Raw genomic sequence first — 21,738 nt, 5'->3', positions numbered from 1 at the left:
TGACAAAGAAAAGGTAATTTCCTCAGACAGACCGCATCCATAGCAGGATGAACAGAGATAATGTTGATAATGTCACTTTTTCACAGTGATTGACATTTGACAAATACATTTGTGTAGGTAGGGCCATGGTCTATGAAAATAACTGCTGTGCAAGCTTCTGAAAATGTCAATCCACCTCAGCTGACAGAGACTTAAGTCATTTAATATCATTTCCCTTTGAACCCTAAAATGTAACTAACCCCTCAACAAATGGCAGGATAAACAATATCATTCAACATCAATCACAGTGAAGCAATAAGAAGACAACAACATTGTGGCAGCATGAGGGTTGATGGGAAGTGCTGGAGTTAATAGTGAGGGGTATATTATGTCAGGCTTTTGAGAAGATATGACGGAGAGCTGCGCAGATGTGAGACGACAGAGGATTCACTCTGACTGAAATTCACGTGGTGCCCTGAGGGAGAAAGAGTGTAATTAAAACATGGCCAATCTGCGGCTGTCAGACTCGTCTCTCCTCTGCTTTAATGGCCCCGTTCAGAAATCCCACCACTCAAGCAGCTTTGGATTCTCAAAGCCCTCCTCTCTGATTCCCTTCTTTGTCTGAGCCGTGGATTTTCACATAACACATTCAGAAAATGTACACGGAATTGCATTTGCATTTTCTTACCATGTTTTCTACTGTTTATTAGAAACAAAACGTGTGTGTATAATTTATAAAATCAATACTTTTTTTCCATTTAATTTTTAGATTGACACTGACACTCTCTTGTCCAATGGATCTGAAGAATTTCCCCATGGATGTGCAGACGTGCATAATGCAGCTGGAGAGTTGTGAGTAATCTCGTATGACCTCCTCTCATCAAGAGCTTGTTATGTAACTCCCCCCACCCCTTGTTCATATTTGTGTGGAAAGCAGACAGTATTTCTCATTTGATAATGTAACTTCAGCTGTTAGTAGCAGATTTGATGTGAAGCAGGTCTGGTAGTATAGCATTCACCTGGCAGGGTCGTGCTAAATTATGTCATTATAGGTGGGAAGGACCCTGAAGACATCCGGCCTGTTGTCTAAAAATCATCATGTAGAAGTAATATACCATCCGAGACGGTAACCTAAGGACTCTCTCTCTCTCTAAAGTCTGAGTGTTGTATGCCTGGTTAAAGATTAGTGAAGCTAGTGGTCAAAGTGTTTAGTAAATCATTCCAAGAGCTTTCTGTTGACTTGAAAACATGCCTCATCTCCCTCGATCTCTCCCATGATGATTGCTCTGAGCTGGGATAGAGGCTTTTAAAGAAAGTCTCCATGTCATGGGGAATCTGTCTTCACAACTACATATTTTAGAGTGGCCATGTTCATGTCGCTAAGAGAGTTGCTTATTGTGATACTCTTGATGATAGGCAATAATGTTAAATGAGGAGACAGTTTCTGACACAAAAATTGTCTAGAAATAGCTTGCTCATTGAATAGAATAGAAAAGAATAGAATAGAATTGAATGAGCAGATTCACCTTCCCTCCAGTAAAGTGGTACCACCAAGAAAAGCAAAAGTGACACCAGAGCTATATCAAGAAACATCACACCATACATTTTCCGGTGCAGTTGCAGCCCTAAGGATATTGTGCTGGTGAACTGCTTAATGCTTTGTGACTTGATTTGTCTTCATGTTGAAACCTTGCACCTTTTTATTATGTACTGTAGTTAGCATGCTTTATGCCTGTATGGCTGTAAGTCAGCAAATTTGTATTAAAAATCACATCAGTGCCACAGCGGTCCGTGTCCCTTCCAATTATCTGATTTTCAATGTAAAAATAAATAAAGAGAAACAAGAACCCCCCAGCCCCTATTTCGTTTAAGTAATGGAATAACAAGAATTAAGCCAGACCTCAGGGTTGTTTGTTTATTTTCATTGATTAAAAATTAGTTTACAGCTTTAATATTTGATTCGGCTGCGTGGGTGGCTCTGAAGCACCCTTTCATCTGATTCGTCCTCGTCGTCTTCTTTACTGCAACCAAAACCACTTTAAGACAACCTTTACGAAAAAGAAGTTTATTCAAGTGTGTACTTAGTATACTTATTTTAAACTAAATATAAGAAAGTATACTTTCGGTCGACTTTTTAAGTACTTCTCAGAAATATACTTTATGTACTTCTCTGAAATATACTTAAAATAGCACTTAAGTATACTTGACTTAAACAGAAAGATCTAAGAATATGTGGACTATACATGTACTCAATCTTTTGATTAAGTATTCTAAGTGTACTTCTAAGTTTACTCTTTAGATTGAGCCATTTAATGTTGTGATTAGTAATTTATTAGTAATTCTTTATAATTTGTCATAGTTAGTTATTAGTTTGTAATGATGCCAATTTCATTCAGTAATTATGGATTACCTAATAAGGAACTACCTCAGTCCTAAATTCGATATTACTAGCTGTGCATCAATTCTGTCTTCCACGTGTATAGTGACAAATTCATTTAAACTATCACTTTTGGACACTGCAAGGCTAAGCTGCAATTTATCCCTGTATTTGGAAGCACATTTTGTGAATAAGAGGTTGCTCTCTGTAGTCCTTTAGAGAAACACACCGCACCAGAGACACAGATTCCCTAGTGCAAAGAGTTCAGCTGCAAATTTTGCTTCAAAATGGCTAAATTTATCAAAAGGCGACAACTTCGGGGCACTAAACATTTTGTACCAACAATAATCATGGAAGTCAATTACCAAATGTAAGAATATTTAGTATTTTTGTATTTTAGAAATTGCATTCAAACTCTGTGGAGCAAGTGTTAAAAGTTATCTCTTGGTCTTTCTCCTAGTTGGCTACACGATGAATGACCTGATCTTTGAGTGGCAAGAGAAGGGACCTGTGCAGGTGGCCGACGGACTGACCCTCCCACAGTTCATCCTCAAGGATGAGTCTGATTTAAGATACTGCACCAAACACTACAACACAGGTAATTTTCAAAACATGCCATACAACAAAATGTAAACAACCTGATAGAAACTGTTCAACTGTATTTGCTCAGCAAACATATATTATTAGCATGACGCCAGGCGGAACTTTTTCTTTCCAAGATTTACAACCTAAACTTGAATTGAATTCTGGTGGTTTCATGTTTTCAGAAGCAAGCAAATAACACATTACTTAGTCTTGTTCATGGTTTTCAAGGATGAGAGGATGTCATGCAACCTGTCCATGTTGGCATCTGGCTAATTTGGCTAGCTTCGACCATGTGACAGATGAATTTCCTTCAAAATGAAATACAGCAGAGATGAATTAGACATATAGTCATTTATGTCAACAATCACTGTAGAATCCAACTGTGATTCTAACTAAAAAAAAATTTGTTAACTTTACTTAATGTCTTAACTTAATTGTAAAAATCTAGTAATCTGTACTATTCAAATACTATACTTTGTTTACTCAGAAAACCTAAATTAAGATTAAATGATTGGTCTGGGTGTCATTTTGTCAAGCAAAAAAAAAAAAAAACAACAACAACAACAACAACAACAACTCATCATTATGGTGATCAGTGTTCCCTTTGGGCACTTAGAACAGTATTATGATTGTAATTCTCTTCCTATTGATGCAAGGATGCAAACAGAGATCATTTATTTGGTTTCAAAGGAAGATAAGTAATAAATAGGTTGCTTTTAAAAGTTGACGTAGCGTCTGACTGAATAATAAACTATATTTAATGATTTAGTCAGAAATTAGGTCACCTTTTAAAAGCAACTAATACTTCCCTTCAAGTCGTATAATGATCTTTACAATTTTTTTGCTAACATTTACGTCATAAACACCTTGTGAAACTTTAAATTGGGTTGATATAATCCCTCTATATTTGTGACAATATCTTGACGTTGATCATACTTGAGTCACACACAGACTTCAACATTCAGCATGCAAAACACAAAAATGGTAACAACAATATAGCTATACTAAGTCAAGAGTAAATCTATAGTAAATTATCAAGTAGTCTCTACAGTTCCTTGTTAGAACTCTTGTGTAAGTGAACTATACTAAGCATTTGTTAGCACAACATAGGCTACTATTCCTATTTCACTTCACTTGTTTTTTTTTTTTAAGGCAATTGGTTTGCATGAATTTTTTTTAAAAGTCTAACTAATTAGATTTTACATTGAATATTCTCTAATTTTCCTAAACTAAGCATGATTATATAGTAGCATTTCATTATTTGCATTTATGATTGTTCTTCCCTACTGCCCTCAACACTATCACCCCGGACATGTGGCTCATTTGTGGGTCACGTATCACCAATTAAAAACTACTGATTTGGAGGAACAGAAGAAGAGTGTGAGAGAGTTGGAGAGAAAAAATAAATCCAGGAGAATGAGATGCAAGGTTGAGGAGCGGCTTTTATTAGCTCATAATAGCTTGTTGTCGCATCTCTCAGTTCCTCAATATGCATCCATTGTGCATGCCGGCCTTATCACGTAACACATAAACATCAAGGGTGGGAGAGAAGAAAACACTGTATTCACTGCCTGAGACTTACAGTTTGCTAATTTTATGTATCAGTTAACAAAGTTATACAATGCCCAGTATTTTACGTAACACATTCAGCGTAGTATCCTTGAAGCAAACCCAAATCTGAAATTTGGGGAAAGTAATCTTCAAAACAAGAACAATGACAGCAAAACTGGTCAAAACACTGTTATAAGACTTCTAAGAATTACTGAGGATTTTTTTTTTTTTTAAAAACAGACAAGATCAGGATTAGCTTTCTACTGTATGTCGTCATGCCTTGTGTCAGTGCATTGCAGAATCGTAGGGTACAACGGGACTAAAGAAACCTTAAGAAAAATGTGCTTTTCATTACTCCCATAGTGTATGATTGCAGAAAAAAAAAAAAAAATCTTGTATTGAACATTTATGGAGCAACAGATTTTGTGTGAAAATAAATCATAAAAGTGGTCATATAAATCCACACATGGGGTAAAAAGGCTCACCAGCATGGGGCAAAAGGCACACAGTATTGATACAAATACGTTTTTAATAATGTCTAAGTTAATACTAGTTCACAACAATCACTTTAGCAAAGTTTGAACTATTTTCTGTTTATTTTGATAAATAAAATAATTCATTTTTGTTCAATAAATGTCATTTAAAATATATCTTTATTAACATATTTTAAAGTATAGAAACAATATAATTTAGAAAAGTAAAGATTCTGAAAGCATTGAAGGAGATCCCATAATAATTTAATATAGATTTACAGTAGTAAAAATAAATTATATTTTATTATATATGATTAATATCATATTTTTAAATATGTTGGTTTCATGATAAATATGGTGATTGTCTCTAAGGTGGACACCCAACTTAATATATGATAGTTACAATCTGAATCTAACCATGTCATGTAAAAAAAATGGAAAAGTCAACTATTTATTATCATGTTAAAAATGGTGCCTTTTGCCCCAACAGCAATATCTTCATTATAAGAAGACCTTTGTCTCAAAATATATGTAATAATTTTAGCGATTCTTATTTGATACTTAAATCTACAACTTTTTTAAAACATCAAATATTAAATCAAATTAGTGCAGAATTAACTTTGCGCTGCTGCCCGCGATCATGTCAAAGATCAGACAAATTTCCACGTGCATCTTGAAAAGCAGATGTTTTGGAAAGTGCTGAGGCAAGTTTTTCTGCCATCTAGTTGGTTCAGAGGTAAATACAATCAAAGGAGCCTTTTACCCCGTGGAGCCTTTAGCCCCGTTGTACCCTACGCATCTCTATTATACCCATCATTCTGTCAAATAGGTCCTTAAAAGACCAAGCTCTCATTATCCTTGTCAGATGTTAATTATTCAGTACTCCTTACTTTTCATTCTGTCTGTATTTGAAACATAATATTACAGTTGCATCAGTAGTACATACCGGAAGACCACACAATCCTGAGTGAAGAGGTGTGTGCTGGCCTTTTGTCTCCCTGTGTGTTTTGCCTCAGAGGGACTTTCTGACAGGATGAATGACAGATGCTGGTGGGTCAAGGTCAGGTTGCCTCAAACCATTGTGTGTGAGGACAAAATGAGAGAGAGATCACCCCTTAAAAGATTCTAGAAATGGAGAAATGGAAAACCGCAGGGGGAAAAGAAAAAAAGACAGAGAATCAGAGGAACACTGAGATTCAAAGGTCCCTTTTTTCGACAGGAAATCTCTTGGCAGTTGTGTTCTGGGCACTGTATGCTTCTATAGACCTTATACGCCAGAGAAACAAACCATTTTTTATATTTTGTCTTTAAACTTGTTTTTGGCGGTAGCTCTGTATATTTCTATGGCATCGTTGTCGAAGAGTAATTAGCAAGTGAAGTGGATTTGCTTATTGTAAAATTAACAAAAGTTATCATGCCTTTTAATGTTTTAATCAAATATTTTAACAAATGTCAGTTGACTGTGAAGATTTTAAAATGCTCAGAAAAGGGGAGGGGCTACATAAGGACTATAGGGAGCTACATGTGAGTCACATTAATTCCCTGGACTCCTTTCAAATTTATAACTCAGTAATTGAATCAATATTGCCACACAGAGGCATATTGATATTGATTGAGTTGAGCGTCCAAATGAAAGGTAAAACACAATTGCAAAGAGCCCAGCTAATACCCGTGCCTTTAAATTAATTATAGATTTATTTAATTTATGAATAACATACTTCCTGTATGTGTTCAACAGAGTGTATGGAGATATCTTGCATATTCTAAACTGCAAAAGTATGAAAAAGTAGAGAAGAAACCAGTGGAGAAACCAGAGATTAATAGACCCGTCAGATATAAATGAATCAAAATAGTTAAAAATAACAATAATAAAATAAAGAGAAACCATTTAATAATAGGATAATTGAAGATCACCCTGCAGACAATATTGTATAATCTAGAGACATTCACATCAAAATAATTGTATTATAAACATGTCATTCACGTTGTTTCATTTTGACTTACATCATGAGCATAAAGTCCAAAAAGCTATTATTTTTTATGATTTTTACTCTGTTCTGTTAAATTTCATAATGCTTAAACCTATTTTGTCTTTTCTTTTTTTTTTTTTTACTCTTTTTATTCTCTTTTTTTACACATTCTCTCTCTCTCTCTCTCTTCGGCAGTTACTGTACAATGCTTTGTTTATCTTTCTTAAGTCGTCTGTAAACAAGAACTGTACCACAGCAACCTTTAAAAAGGCTTCTGGAGAAGAAGGAAAACTCAACTCAGCTGTTGTGTTAATTTAATGCTGCTGTATCTAGGCCAACAGAGTGCTGAAATGTTGTCAAAATGTCCAATCAGAGCAGACTAAATAACTAATGTAATCAGAGCCGACAAAATCGTGACTTCCTCTCACAGTGCAGTGGTTTAGCCTCAATATTTTACATCAGGGGTTATACCTTTTTCAGGTCCCCTTTTCGAGTGCACTTTGGTTGGTAGAGCATCAGAACAAGGATCCCCTGAGACATATTGTATAAAAAACACTCTACCAGCATTAGGAAAGAGTGGAACTCTATCAACTTTATCACACTTTCCAAATGCTTAAATGACATACCTTGGTAAAAAATCATTGCAGTGATACTACAATGTATGCACTAAAATGCTACAGTACAATAATACAGTTCAGTGTGTTGCATTAGCATTTTGGGGTATTACAAATAGAGTTTAGTATAGAATGTTGGCTCAGTTTGGCTTGTACAATGAAATTGAATAGACCAAATTTGACCGACCTGTTTACATTATGTTGATCTCTTAGCATATCTGCTGCAAACGTCTCTGATTGATTGAACACCACTTAGTGTCCAAATGACTGTGTTGTATTTATAGTAAGGAATCAATAGTTCAGTACTTGATCTAGCATATTTCAAGTCACTGACAAAACACAGATTTGTCAATCTGTCACATTATGAATATATACTAAATTTATTTAAAGGGTTACTTCAGCGATTTAGCATTAGGCTTTGTATCAGTAGAAACCCGGTAGTATATTCAAATTATCATACTCCCCCCCCTCATGTCCCCCTGAGACGAGAGAATTATGCATTTTATTTCTGGAAAAAATCCTCCAAGGATGCAAATATTGTAATTTTGCGTCATCGGAGGATTTTTTGGCCAGAGGCAATAGACTACAGCCAGTAGAAGGAGATTTACCGAATGTAAATCGGTACGGCCACTCAGCTCGGGCATTCATAACGAGGCGGTACGGAGCAAAGTGAGTGTTTCAACTTTTCAATGAATTCCTATGAAAGTTTAGCTTCCACATGCGATCTGATAACGCGTCAGACTGGACACGCGTCGTGAATGACAGCCGCGCTTACCTCAGCTCTGCTCAGCTCTTCTCTCGTGATGAATGAAATCTGACTCCTGCTGCATTTGGGTCGTGACTTTCATTCGGCTCACTTACACTTTATTGAAAAGACAAGTTCAGTTTTTAATTGTAGTGTCTGTTCTCTAACTGAATGAAATTATTTTATTACTATGAATATCAAAACGACGGTGGGGCGGTGTCATGGTGGGCAAGTGATATCCAGTAGCCGTGGCTTTGGGAGTGACCTCGTAGGGCAGCGAAGCAAGTGCATTCTGGGAGTTGTTGTCTTTCATCCACGAGACAAAAATACATTTTCTGTCTTTTCTCAGTCTAGAAGACTTCTCTTCATTTCTACTACATAAATGACCCAGTTTAAATACACATTCATCTTCCCAGCGCTGAAATGCCCCTTTAATATGCTGTTATTATACATGCAAAATAAGACCGGGGTGAGATAAGCATAATGAATAATAATCAATGTCCCTTATGCAAGTAGACATTTCTTTGCAAGCATGCTTTTCCTATGGAGTTATTACATAAATGTAACGCAGACTTGCCACCCTTGAAATTTACCCAAAGGCCTTTTTCCAATCTTATTACTCATACAACCAGCCCCGGTTGACCTTGAAGTTGACCTATACCAACAGGTACAGGGGCACAATAGATGCTAAAAATCACATTAGCCTTTAAACACCACAATGACGTTTTCCTCTCACCATCGGTTAATTAACACTTGTTTAAATGTGATCTCCCCTCTCTAGTGTGACAGGATGGGCACAGGGCCTTCTGCATGATTGCTCACACATTTCCTCCTCTGCCACACAAGACTTCCTACTCTGTCATGTAGTTCTGCCCACTCATACATTTGCTCAGAGCTGCATGTTCCATCAGTTGAGTCATGAGGGATGTGAAATAACCACATGGCACAGCTTTAGTGATGTCACAGTGGGTTTTCATCCCTGAGCTCAGCTAACGCAGAACAAGCCCGTCAGTGAAAGGATCGAGGATCCTTTGGGTTTTCCTAAGTATGCAAATTAAGCAGTGTACAAAAAGAGAAAAAAAAAGAAATTAATCATGGTTTCCCAAAAAAATGTAAGCAGCACAACTGTTTTCAGCATTGACAATCAATAATAATAAATGCTTCTTGAGCAACCGAATCAGCATCAGATACGAAGACTGGCGTAATGGCTGCTGAAAATTTGCAATCACAGGAACATAATTAAAAAAATATATATATATATATATTTTAAAACTGTAATCATATTTCACAATATTGATGTTTTTTTCAGAATTTTTGACCCCAAACATTTATAAATTTAACTTTCAGCAATTTATTAGCTCAAATTGTTAAAGGGTTAGTTCACCCAAAAATAAAAAATCTGTTTTTACCACTTTATTTACAAAATATTAACCTCCTATGTATGTTTACGCAACAACGTCTGCCCTCATGTCAACACACGTGTTGTGATGCTCTTGTGAACATGTTTGAGTCTGCCAAAGCCACTTGAAAGCAAGCCTGCATAGCCGTAAAAGCGAAACGCATGCAGTAAGCAGGGAAGGAAACAAAAGGCCGTTTTTTTAATGGATGCAACGGAGGAAAGGCTTCACTACGTTGAAAATGCTTTAGATAAATGAATCTGCCAAATGTTAATGGAAATTATGAAACTCAATGACAGCCACAATGTGGGTTTATGCACATGTTGAATGCATGTTATCAACACTATTAGAAATCATTCACACAATTCATCAAAATCTCACCATGAAAACATTACCTTGAGGATATATTTAAATCAACAAGCAATAATGATCATGATATTGTTACATCTTTATATTAAATTTAAATGTTTATGTATAAGATTTGAAAACACAAATGATCAATGAACATAATCTCTCTCACAATAGGGGGAGAGACTACTTGGAAACTAAATAGAGCTTGTTATGACTACTGCTTACAACACTCAGTATTGATTAAAGGGGTGGTTGATTTCCCCTTTTTACAAGATGTAAAATAAGTCTCTGATGTCCCCAGGGTGTGTATGTGACGTTTTAGCTCAAATTAGCCCACAGATCCTTTTTTATAGAATTTTTAACTTTTCACTTTTTTGAGGGTGAGCAAAAACATGCTGTTTTTGTGTGTCCCTTTAAATGCAAATGAGCTGCTGCTCACGGGGCAGAGCTTCAAGAACTCCAGTTAGCAGCTCTGATAACCTCATGGAGACAGGCAATGAAACTGTTCAGTCTTTTATGTTTAAACCGAAGTTGGACAATGATGGAGAGACTCAAGAAGAAATGACAACATGTAGAATGCAACAAGATGTTCCCGCACTGTTAAAAATTACCTGTACATTTTACAGTAAAATACTGGCAGCAGGGTTACCAGCCAGTTACTGTACAGTAGCGGTTCTGTAATTTAATTTACAGAATTTTACTGTATTCTTTGATTTCAGTAAATGCAGTACAATTCTGTAAATTAAATAACAAAACCGCTACTGTAAAAATTACAGTAACTGGCTGGCAACCATGCTGCCAGTATTTTACTGTAGAATTTACAGTTTTTTGAATAAAAGTTAATTTTTTACCTACTTGAATGTGTGTATTTGCTATTTTTAGAGAAAGCATGTAAAATGCAGTATATCCAATATATATTCCTGATTGTTGAATATTAATGACTGGCAACTAAATTTTAAATTTGAACTATTTATTAACTGCATAAACATAAAAAATGTTTAACTGCATGAAGTGTTGTAAAACATAACAAACTATAGTTGATGAATTTATGTAGCTGATGGAGTTAACTATCTTCAAGTCATTGATTAACATATTCTGTCATGATAATCTCACCCCCTTTGTTGTGTGTTCCAGGGGGCAGGGTTTATGTAAATTTCAGGGTTAGTGATGTCACTAACCCGGGAGGAAGCTTGTGTAGTCCCTACCAGCCGCTTGCTGTAGTCCTTAAAAAGCAATTTCTTTAAAATAAAATATCTCCCTTTGCTTTGAACTTTGAGCATCGTAACTTTGCAGATGTTGTTTATGCTCAAACAGCAACATTACACACTAACTAAAGTTTAAAAAGTGAAATCATAATCAACCACCTCTTTAACATCAGCTGTTAATGCTAATGATGAGGACACCAATAGCATTATCCTTCCTCTCCACTCTAGCTGTTTTTCTTGGTAGACATTATAACATATATTTCCAACTTATCAATTTTAAAATATTACTTATCCCAATCCCTGAAATAGGATAAATTATGGAAAATATGGGAGAAATTACACTTCTGTGGTTGTCCAATCTGTTTTTAAACCAGTCCACTGGATGGTTTATTCTGTTAGGTTGTTTCCTGAGCCTGCAACACATCCCACTTCCATCCTGGGAACGTTAGGTGCTGTCAAGCTCCATAACACAGACGGTCTCCTGGTTTTTGTTATTTTCCCTTCCCTCTTCCTCCTGTTGTTGTTTCTCTCACCTCTCTCCCTTAGTCTCTCAGGGGGTTTATTCTCAGGTCACCTCAAGTACAGTGTTGACAGTTCCAACCAAACTCCCATGGAGACTAGAAGTGTGTGTTTGTGTGTAAGTGAGCAGGTTACATTCGAAAGGGAGCATTTCTGTGTTCAAATAGACTAGAAGCAGCTACTTGTTTAGGCAGATTCCTTGCAGAAATTTGTTTTGAAAGAGGAAAAGGCTCAGTAGCAGAAAACAAAAAAACTGACTGCAGCTGAAAGCTCTCAGACCTTTTAAGTAGGTGCTCTCTACCTTTAATGTGAATTTTGTGCATAAATAAAACCGCCTTTAATGGCTGTCTAAAATCGTTCACCAACTTCATATGAAATAAATATGTGATTTTAAATTTAAATAAATAGTACGCTTTCAGTTTGTGACATCATGGTTTTACAATATTTGTTGGACAACTTACATCCTCAGTTTTTTTTTCAGAGTAAAACATGTATTTGTGATCCTTCACCTAGCTTCTCCAAGAGACATTTATAATAATATGAATAAGATATGTTTTATTGTTTAAATTATTTTACTGTATTTTTGATCAAATAAATGCAGCCTTGGTTAGCATTAGAGACTCCATAAAAAATTATACCGAAATGTTGAATGGTAGTGTTATATTCATGGTAGGCTTATCTGTTATATTCATGTTCTAAAAATTAAAATAAGATTATCAGCCAATAGTCAAAACCACTTTTTTGATTGTTTGCTAAATTAACAACAAGGTCTCACCTAACAGGGGCCTACACCATGAAGCCGGTTTAGGTGGATAGCTAGGTATGTTTAGTTTGTGCCAACCCTGGGTTTTAGGCACCGTGAAAGTGTTGTGTCTTATAGCAGGTTTCATCGACATAGTAACTTATGCTCCATGGCTAACCTGCTCCTGGGCAGGTTATTTTCTGGTTAAGAGATCTTAAAACGAAATTAGACCAAATAAGCTTTGAGCAAAATGGCACACTTTGTGATTAATATTTATTATAATTATTTTGTTTGATTTATGATTTTGAGCTTATATGTTTACATCCATCCTTCGGATGAGACGTCAAACTGAGGTCCTGACCCTCTGTGGTCATTAAAAATCCCAGGATGTCCTTCGATAAAAGAGTAGGGGTGTAACCCCGGCATCCTGGCCAAATTTGCCCATTGGCCCCTGTCCATCATGGCCTCCTAATCATCCACATATATATATATATAAGATTGGCTTCATCACTCTGTCTCCTCTCCACCAACAAGCTGGTGTGTGGTGGGCGTTCTGGCGCAATATGGCTGCCGTCGCATCATCCAGGTGGATGCTGCACATTGGTGGTGGATGAGGAGATCTCCCCCTTCTATGTAAAGCGCTTTGCGTGCCTAGAAAAGCGCTATATAAACGTAACAAATTATAATTATTAAATTATAATTATGTTTGAGTCTCTGTATATAATTATAGGCCTAAACTAACTTCACAACTTTCACTTTTTGCGGTGTAAATGCATTTATATACTTCACAATCTTCAATCTCTTAATCTTTGGCAGAAGATATAATTGAATCACAGTTTCTCTAATTCTCAAGATGTGTGATTGGCTGTTCGCTACTGATGTCATAATTTCATGTGCATGCGCTGCATGAACTTCAGATCAAAGCCTGATTCGACAGAGAAAGTTGATGATGGATTGGTTTGGTTCTGTCAACTCAAAACTAATCCCGTAACCCTCAGTTTGTTCAACTACCATCATGGTACGTGTCCAAGGTCTTAGTGGCATAAATCCTAATTTATATTTTTCATATTCATTCTGTCAACTTTTCTTCCTGCTAGGCAAGTTCACATGCATCGAGGTACGTTTTCACCTGGAAAGACAGATGGGCTACTACCTGATCCAGATGTACATTCCCAGCCTGCTCATCGTCATTCTCTCCTGGGTCTCTTTTTGGATCAATATGGATGCCGCTCCTGCCCGTGTCGCCCTGGGAATCACCACGGTGCTCACGATGACAACTCAGAGCTCTGGATCCAGGACATCCTTACCTAAGGTCAGAGTGCATTAAGCATCACAGTAAGAGCTTTACAACATCTTTGTTACAAATATGAACATCACTGACCAGTATTAGGGTATAAGTTCTTCCAGCACTTCTAAGCATCTCTTTTCCTGCCATTCATTCTCAGTTATTATTTATTAATGCAGTCCACAGTGGAATGTGTAAAGTGCATCCATGTGTGAAAGCAGGCGTGCAGAGTGTATTGCATATTAAAAACTCATAAATGCTACATTGAGTTATGTAACACAATTAAACATTCCAGAAAATAGGCTTTTTTTCACCTGGTAGAGAGAAAATTATCTCTGATTCACAGCGTTGAAGAGGACAATAGTCAAACGGGTCCCTGTTTTGTTCAATAGTAAAATGACTGGGCTGTTATAAAGGCTTGAATGAAAAAGCCTAAGGCTAATTAAGGTATCGGAAAACCAATGTGTGTGTGTTTCTGCCGTGCAGGTGTCCTATGTGAAAGCTATTGACATCTGGATGGCCGTGTGCTTGCTATTTGTCTTTTCTGCCCTGTTGGAGTATGCAGCAGTCAACTTTGTTTCACGGCAACACAAGGAACTCTTACGATTCCGGCGGAGAAGGAAGAAGCCTGGAAAGGTACGGGTTGAGCTGAAATGTAACATGCAGTCTGTCGCAAAATTATGCAAAACACATCTGATGAATGTGAACCCACATTTATGATAAGATGTACATTGCATCTCCGTGTTTTGAAGGTATGAGACAATACAGAGTTCACACACAATGTGGACACACACGAGTTGAAACTCAAATATAAATTATTTTTTTTGTCTATTATCCATCAAACACGAGAAGCAATTATTTATGAGTGCTGAAGATGGCACACTGAGTGTATTTCGGAAAAACAGCATGACCGCGATTCTGATATTGGTCATATTAAAAAAGGAAGGAAATATTTAGCAACTTACATTTTAGACACAATATTGTGATTTACTTTGCTGCGTCAATGAAAGTACTTCCAATAAAAGCCACAGTACAACTGTTTGCAACACTAATGCTCATTTTTAAATGATACCGTGTTTTTGAACAAATCGATTGGATGAATGATTCAATGACTCATACAGACAGCAACTTGTGAGTGGTTTTGAATGAGTCAGTTGAATGAATGATCAAATAGCTCAATAATTGAATGAATTCTTCAGGATTTACTTATAAAGACAGCCACTTGTCACCACCTACTGCCGTAACGATGTTAAATTCCAAACGCAGAGAGTCACTCACAAATCCCCACAAATGCACAGACTGACATCTTGTCTGAAATACCACAACAAGGATAAAATTATACAAACCGTAGAAAGTTCCCGTCCTATAGATCAGTTATTTCTGCACTCTTGGAGCACAGCTTCATCAGATTTGAGGAACGAAACAAATTGTTTTATTAATAAATGAATTAATATATAACTGATATTACTGAAACAGCTTTTATATTTATTTTTGCTCTGCCAAACAAGAATATTTTCACAAGAAGCAGCACTCTTGGACAGCTAGTTCAATCAAATGAATGGACCTACATATGCTCTTGTATAATCTTTCTTTAATAACATGTAACATATATGTATTTTATTAAAAATAAAAACATCCTCTGCAATATCAGGAACAAACACACCCTTTGTAAAAATAGATTAATAGTAATAAAAGCTCGCTTTATAATAATTTATAAGCAGATTATCTCTGACATATTGCAAAACACAATATGCAACAAAAAAAACAAAACAAGGGAAATCAAATAAAGAAAGTGAAATATTCTTGCATTTTTGAAAGAGAAAACAGCCACACAAATTTCACTGGTCAGTATAACTTCTGAAAACAGAACCCAAGAGTACCATTCACAGCACTAAAGAAGTGAATTTGAAAATCCCAAGGGAAGGGTTTTGCCCTGAATGGGGAGAAACTATCTCTGCAATTGATCTTGACAGTAACTGAAGCAGATGATTGGGAGATGGACAGAGTTTCTGTGCCTTTTCGACTCTGCTCAGATAAATACACAGCCAACCACAGTATGTTCTGGAAAGTATTGAGTTTATCGGATGCTGTAACAACTAAGATGTTAAGTTTGAGCAACATGTAAGGTCACAGATTAACAACAGTCTCATTGATAATGTTATGTATTATAAAACACAGTAAAAAATGGTAGTTAATTTGCATCTCTTAGTTAAAATAAGCATCACATTTGTTTACACTGCACAGAAACACCCACATTGTTAATCCTACACATATGCAACACTGCCCCCTAGAGGACAGAAGAAGTCAGTGCATGCTTATGGCATATCTAGCAACTTTACAACCAAAGGTATTTCAAACAAAGGCCAAGGCCTGCTGAACAGTAAAAAGGTCAGATAGCCATTTATGTCTGTTTATAATTGTCTTATTGGAGTGGATTAATATTGCATGTGGGCAGGGATGTTATTTCCCCTGGCACTGTGGAGCTGGAATATTATTGACTTCATGACATGAAGCTTAGCCATTGGATTACTCTGGCAATGTGCATTAAGTTCAAATGGCATTATAAAATGCATGGGCAAGCAGTTCAGGCACAGCCACAATATTGGATGCCACATTTTTCACTTGATTTCAGAATACTACACATTTTTTCATGCAATTTTGTTTATTTTCCGGTACATGCCTGTTATACAGTTATTTTTGAATGCCACTTACTGGTTAATGTTTTTATTTATTTGTATTTTATTTTTCAATTATTGACCTCGCATGATCTCCTGCATGTGGTGAGCCATTGTATTTTATTAGTTTGCATGCTTTGTGTTTCTTTCTCTCTTACGATCCCCCTGCTGTGCTGAAAGACTTTCGATCAAACATTTGATGAGGAGCTTACAGAGTCATTGCGTCGTATCAATGGCCTACGCAGTGCCGAGCCTGTTTACGGATCAATGGGCCAACTCGACGAAACCAATGACAGGGTAAAGTGAGAGCGCACAGCACTTCATCTCTGTCCCTTCGGTTGACTGATGAGATCATGATACAGTCACCCTTTTTTCTTCGTGTCCATGTTCATTCACTGTCCAGTCCTCATGAAACAGCATGTCGTAATATTTTACCATTTATTACTAGTGATCATAATGTCGACTAAATAGCCACTTGCGTCTTTTATAAGGATTATGGATTCGTTTGACTGTATTTTGTTCCATTTTTGGAACTTTACTGTAGGTTCAATTTGTTACATTGGATAATATATTAGGTGTCATGAACTAAATTTGGATATTACTTTCACAGCATTTATGCAAGTTAATGTTTTCTACATAGAATACTTATACATTTAGTTGTATACATTTAACATAAATCTATTCTGAACGAACATGAATTAACAATAAACAATATATGTTTATAAATTAAACATTGTTATCCTGTTTTTTTATAAAACAGTCTATTTAGAGCATGACAAAATATTTGAATACAACATCTGTAGATTCCCCCAATGTGTTTATTTTAAGAGAATATAAAAAAAACATTTTCAGGGTCAATAAGATTTGTATTCTGCAAGGACGCATTAAACTTTATACTCATCAAAGTATCCAGAAAAACAATGTATCACATGATCCACAAAAATATTAAGCAGTTTGTAACACTGATGATAATAATAATAATAATAATAATAATAATAATATTAATAATAATAATAATAATAATAATAATAATAATAATAATAATAATAAATGTTGAGCACCAAATCAGCATATTATAATTATTTCTGAAGGATCATGTGACACTGAAGACAAAAATTCAGCTTTGCCATCACATTCGAATTTTAACAAATTGTAAAATATATTAAAATAAAATAAAAACTAAATCTTAAATTGTACTAATATTTCACAATATTACTATTTTTGATTAAATTAATGCAGTTGTGGTGAGCACAAGAGACTTGTTTCAGAAATATTACAAATAAAATCTGAACAATAGCGTATATTTTATCACTTTATTAAACCATTGGGGCGGAATGTTAGTACCACTGCATGCACATAGCATTACAGGACAAATTCAGTTAAAGAAATCATTGAAATAATGACTTTTAAATAATACAAATCCCAAAATTCTCTCAATCAATATCACTCAATCCGTTGCATGCTTTCTAAATTGTTATCTTCCAGTGAATGAAACATTCTTTCCTTATATTTTATTACTTGGGGGAAAACAAGTACACAATATTGTTTGTGTTTTATGGGTTTGAATTTGTGTTCTAACAAATGAATTGTCCTCTTTCCACCAAAGGTTTCTTTATTTGTTTGAAAATCCTTGTTTACAACAGGACAGAATGCAAATGATTTTGGTGAACAACAACTAATATTTGCACTCTACCACGGCACTATTTTGGCCAAAGCTTCCCAGACGTCATTTAAAATGTTTCGGACATCTATAATGACACAAAAGGTTTTGTGAATGTATAGGAGTACTATGTCTTGATTGCCTCTCTCTCTGTACCCTTTCCTATTGCTAAGGAGGAAGATGTGAGGGAGAGCCGGTTAAGCTTCACGCCCAACGCAGGGAAAGACGGGGCCGTGCCCAAAGCCGCTAACAATGCGGCCACAACACCCTCTGACCCAGCCCTTGCTGCCAGCAAGAGTCATGAGGAGATGAGAAAACTCTTCATCGACCGTGCCAAGAAGATCGACACTGTGTCCCGTGCCGGATTCCCACTGGCCTTCCTGTTTTTCAATATTTTCTATTGGGTTCTGTACAAAATCCTACGCCACGAGGACGTGCACAAGCCATAGATGGAACATGGCGTGTTGCTCCTTGGGAAATACTGTAGTGACACAGCAAAGCTGCATCAATGAACTCTGATGACTACTCCTTTTCCTGCCGTGACCTATGCTGAAAATGACTATGAAAATTCTGAACATGACTATGAAAAACTGTGACGTCAAGGACCAGTGGTTACTTACAATAGTTTGTTTGTGTTGTGCACCCATACAAGGACAATGCGCTCACTATGCAATTGATAGGCATCTGTAAGGCCTCTGACACACCTGTCCTTAAACAAACTACAATAAAAGTGGTCAGAACTTCCACACACGTTTAACACAGGAGCACAGTCCGACACATATTACAGCCACTTTAGAGACAGATGTGTGTGTCTTGCACTGGTTTTGTCAACTTTGTTGTCTTACAGCTTTACTGCCAATGTTCTGTGTTGTATTTTTGACACACAGCTATTGAAAAAATGGCAAGTATATATCAGAGTGCAAGAGCAGAACTGTATATTATACAAATTTCCAAACACATTCTATAATCTTGATGATTTTATAAGGAAGTGTTGAATGGTTTTTATTAGCATTTGGTCAGCGTATTGTACCCTTGATCATTTTGTCCTTTGACCAGCTCTAGAAACCAGCATCCAGGCCAAAAACATTCTGAGCTAAATCTCAAGAATGACCCTGAACCAGCAGATAAGACTATTCTGTTTACAGCTATGAACACCTTAACATTAACTGCTTCAAGAAAACACATTTTCAGAACTTTAATGGGAATAGCGTACTGTCAGTAACCACAGACAAATTGAAACCATCCTACAAGTCCAAATGAAGTTTTTCCCAAACAAAAGCATTATTGTTCGAAAGTCACTTCAGGGTAATGATGCCACTGCAAAATAATGTGGTTGGGAGTGAATAATTTCAGACATGTGTTGCAAATTCATGAATGGAGAAAAGAGGTGGGCTGGTTAGGACATTGAAAGAGTCTCAGCCAATGTGTTTTCTGAGAGTACTCATACCAAATAGTAATGCATTTTTTTAAATGTCTCATAATTAAGAAAATTATTTGAGTGGTATTAAACTTATTTAGCTGCATGGCGATTATATGGCGATTCATTTTGAATAGGATCTATTGATTTCTACTAAAAGAGAGAGTCCTATTGAAAGGGATAGTAATAAATGTCTTTGTTCTGCCTAACACAACATAAAGATATTCTGAAGAATGTTTATAACCAAGCAGTTGTGGGGCACCATTGACTTCCATGGTATTTCCTTTTTTCATACTATGGAAGTCAATGGTGTCACATGACTGTTTGGTTACTCATATCCAGTAACACTTTAAAATACTGTTCGGTCATTACTGAATAACTACACAGGAACAAATGAGTAACGCATTATTACTACTCTAGTATTAACTAACAAGAAATTCAGAATAGCGAATTAGTAAGTAATAGTGCTTAGTCGAATGTGATAGTTCACTATTAGCTAATCAGTAACTACTATTTTTTCACACCTCCCAGATGACTACTAAGAACTACTATATTCAGGTTCATAAATTTTTGTGAATATTGCATAATAATTGATTCTAAAGTAGGTAATTGTAACCCACTAGTAATGACTCAAGTATTACCAAATAATTCATAAGGAATTACTAATGATTTGGATCAGTATTCTAAAGTGAAAAGCGTGATAACTCTCTAGTAATGACTGAAGTCATTATAAGCTTTTGAGGTTTTTGGATTCTTTTGATGGATTTGGTAACACTTGAGTCATTACTAGTGGGTTACAATGACCTTCACTTTAGAATGAATTATTATGCATTATTCACATTAATTATGAACCTGAATATAGTAGTTCTTAGTAGTCATCTGGGAGGTGTGAAAAAATAGTAGTTACTGATTAGCTAATAGTGAACTATCACATTTGACTAAGCGATATTACTTACTAATTCGCTATTCTGAATGCTTTTCAAGTGTTACCCCCAATTCTTCTAAATATCTTTAGTGTTCAGCAGAAGAAAGAAACTCATACAGATTTGAAACAAATTGAGGGTGAGTAAATGATGACAGAATTTTCATTTTTGGGTGAACTATCCCTTTAATTCTGTCTCTCCTTGGATTTATAAGGTTCTATCTACATTGTGTGATGTTTTTTTTATTATTATTATTTACGTTGTGTACATTTTGGGACTTTTTATATAGAAAACAAAAATGTTCTGTCCACAAAGACTTTGTCCTCAGCTAAACATCTCAAAACCGTTCAGAATGCAGATAGAACCTTGTAATTCCAAGGTGCCGAATTATATTTGAATTATTCAGAGTACTGCAAATGTATTCAAAAACAATGAAACAACGTTTAACAATATGTTCAATATTTATTTTGTTGCGCTGCAATTCAGAAGTATATATTCAGTGTTCTATAAATACTGTTCAAAACAGTTCAAATACATGGGACCAAACTGTATTTAACCTTTTTAGTTTGTTTTGTTTTGTCATGATGATGATGATTATGAAACCCTAGTCTGGGAGAAATGTATTTCCTTTTCTTTGAAAGTAAAAGTAATCTGTTGAAAAACTGCCATACAAATGATCACAGCATATCTAGCCTCACACACTCCTAAGAGTAAATAGAGCATTGATGTTGTGTTTTGAACACCATCTGACATTCTGACATCAGCATTTTGGCACACATCATCATTCATCATGGAAGGGATTAAGGAAGTTCATACATTTCCAGTATAATGCAACAGCAGTTGTCATTTATTTTGTACAGATTAATGTATTAAATGTTATGCATGAACTCAAGTCTGTTGTTCTGCATTTTTTAAATGTGAATCTGACCCGTCAGTCAAAATGTTCTTGCTGCTATCAAAAGAGGTTTGGTTACAGGTGAGACTCATTGCTTATGTTCTTCCGTGTACATATAGGCTACTTCTGGTCACACTTGACTTTACTTTACAGTGTCTGTGTTACACATGTTACATATTGATATAGCTAAGTTAACATTTAGCTATAAAACAAACAAAAAATGCCACACAAAACAGTATTTTAACATGAACACTGTAATGTAAAGATCTCTCTTTTTTTTAGGTTTACAGAAGCGTCCTCCGAGAAAGACTGTCAAATAAAGATGTTTATAAAAGCATCCTTTGTCTCTTGTTCATTTAGGTGCGTTCCTTTTCT

At 35.8% G+C, this 21,738-nt stretch overlaps 1 protein-coding gene across 1 annotated transcript in view; it reads left to right on the top strand.

Moving 5' to 3' along the window:
- The window catches only part of glra3 (glycine receptor, alpha 3), a 57,832-nt gene extending 36,139 nt beyond the window's left edge, over positions 1–21,693 (top strand). Inside the window, exons 5-9 of the mRNA XM_079813095.1 lie at positions 749–831; positions 2,817–2,954; positions 13,606–13,820; positions 14,280–14,429; positions 18,302–21,693. Coding sequence (XP_079669221.1) covers positions 749–831; positions 2,817–2,954; positions 13,606–13,820; positions 14,280–14,429; positions 18,302–18,577 — 862 coding nt within the window. The 3' untranslated portion in view covers positions 18,578–21,693. The remainder of the gene's footprint in view (positions 1–748; positions 832–2,816; positions 2,955–13,605; positions 13,821–14,279; positions 14,430–18,301) is intronic.
- Positions 21,694–21,738: the final 45 nt, after the last annotated feature.

Source organism: Gobio gobio (assembly GCF_949357685.1).
Source record: "Gobio gobio genome assembly, chromosome: 3".
Lineage (NCBI taxonomy): Eukaryota > Metazoa > Chordata > Actinopteri > Cypriniformes > Gobionidae > Gobio > Gobio gobio.
The sequence above is the reverse complement of the archived record's forward strand: the minus strand, read 5'-3'. Positions and strand labels throughout refer to the sequence as shown.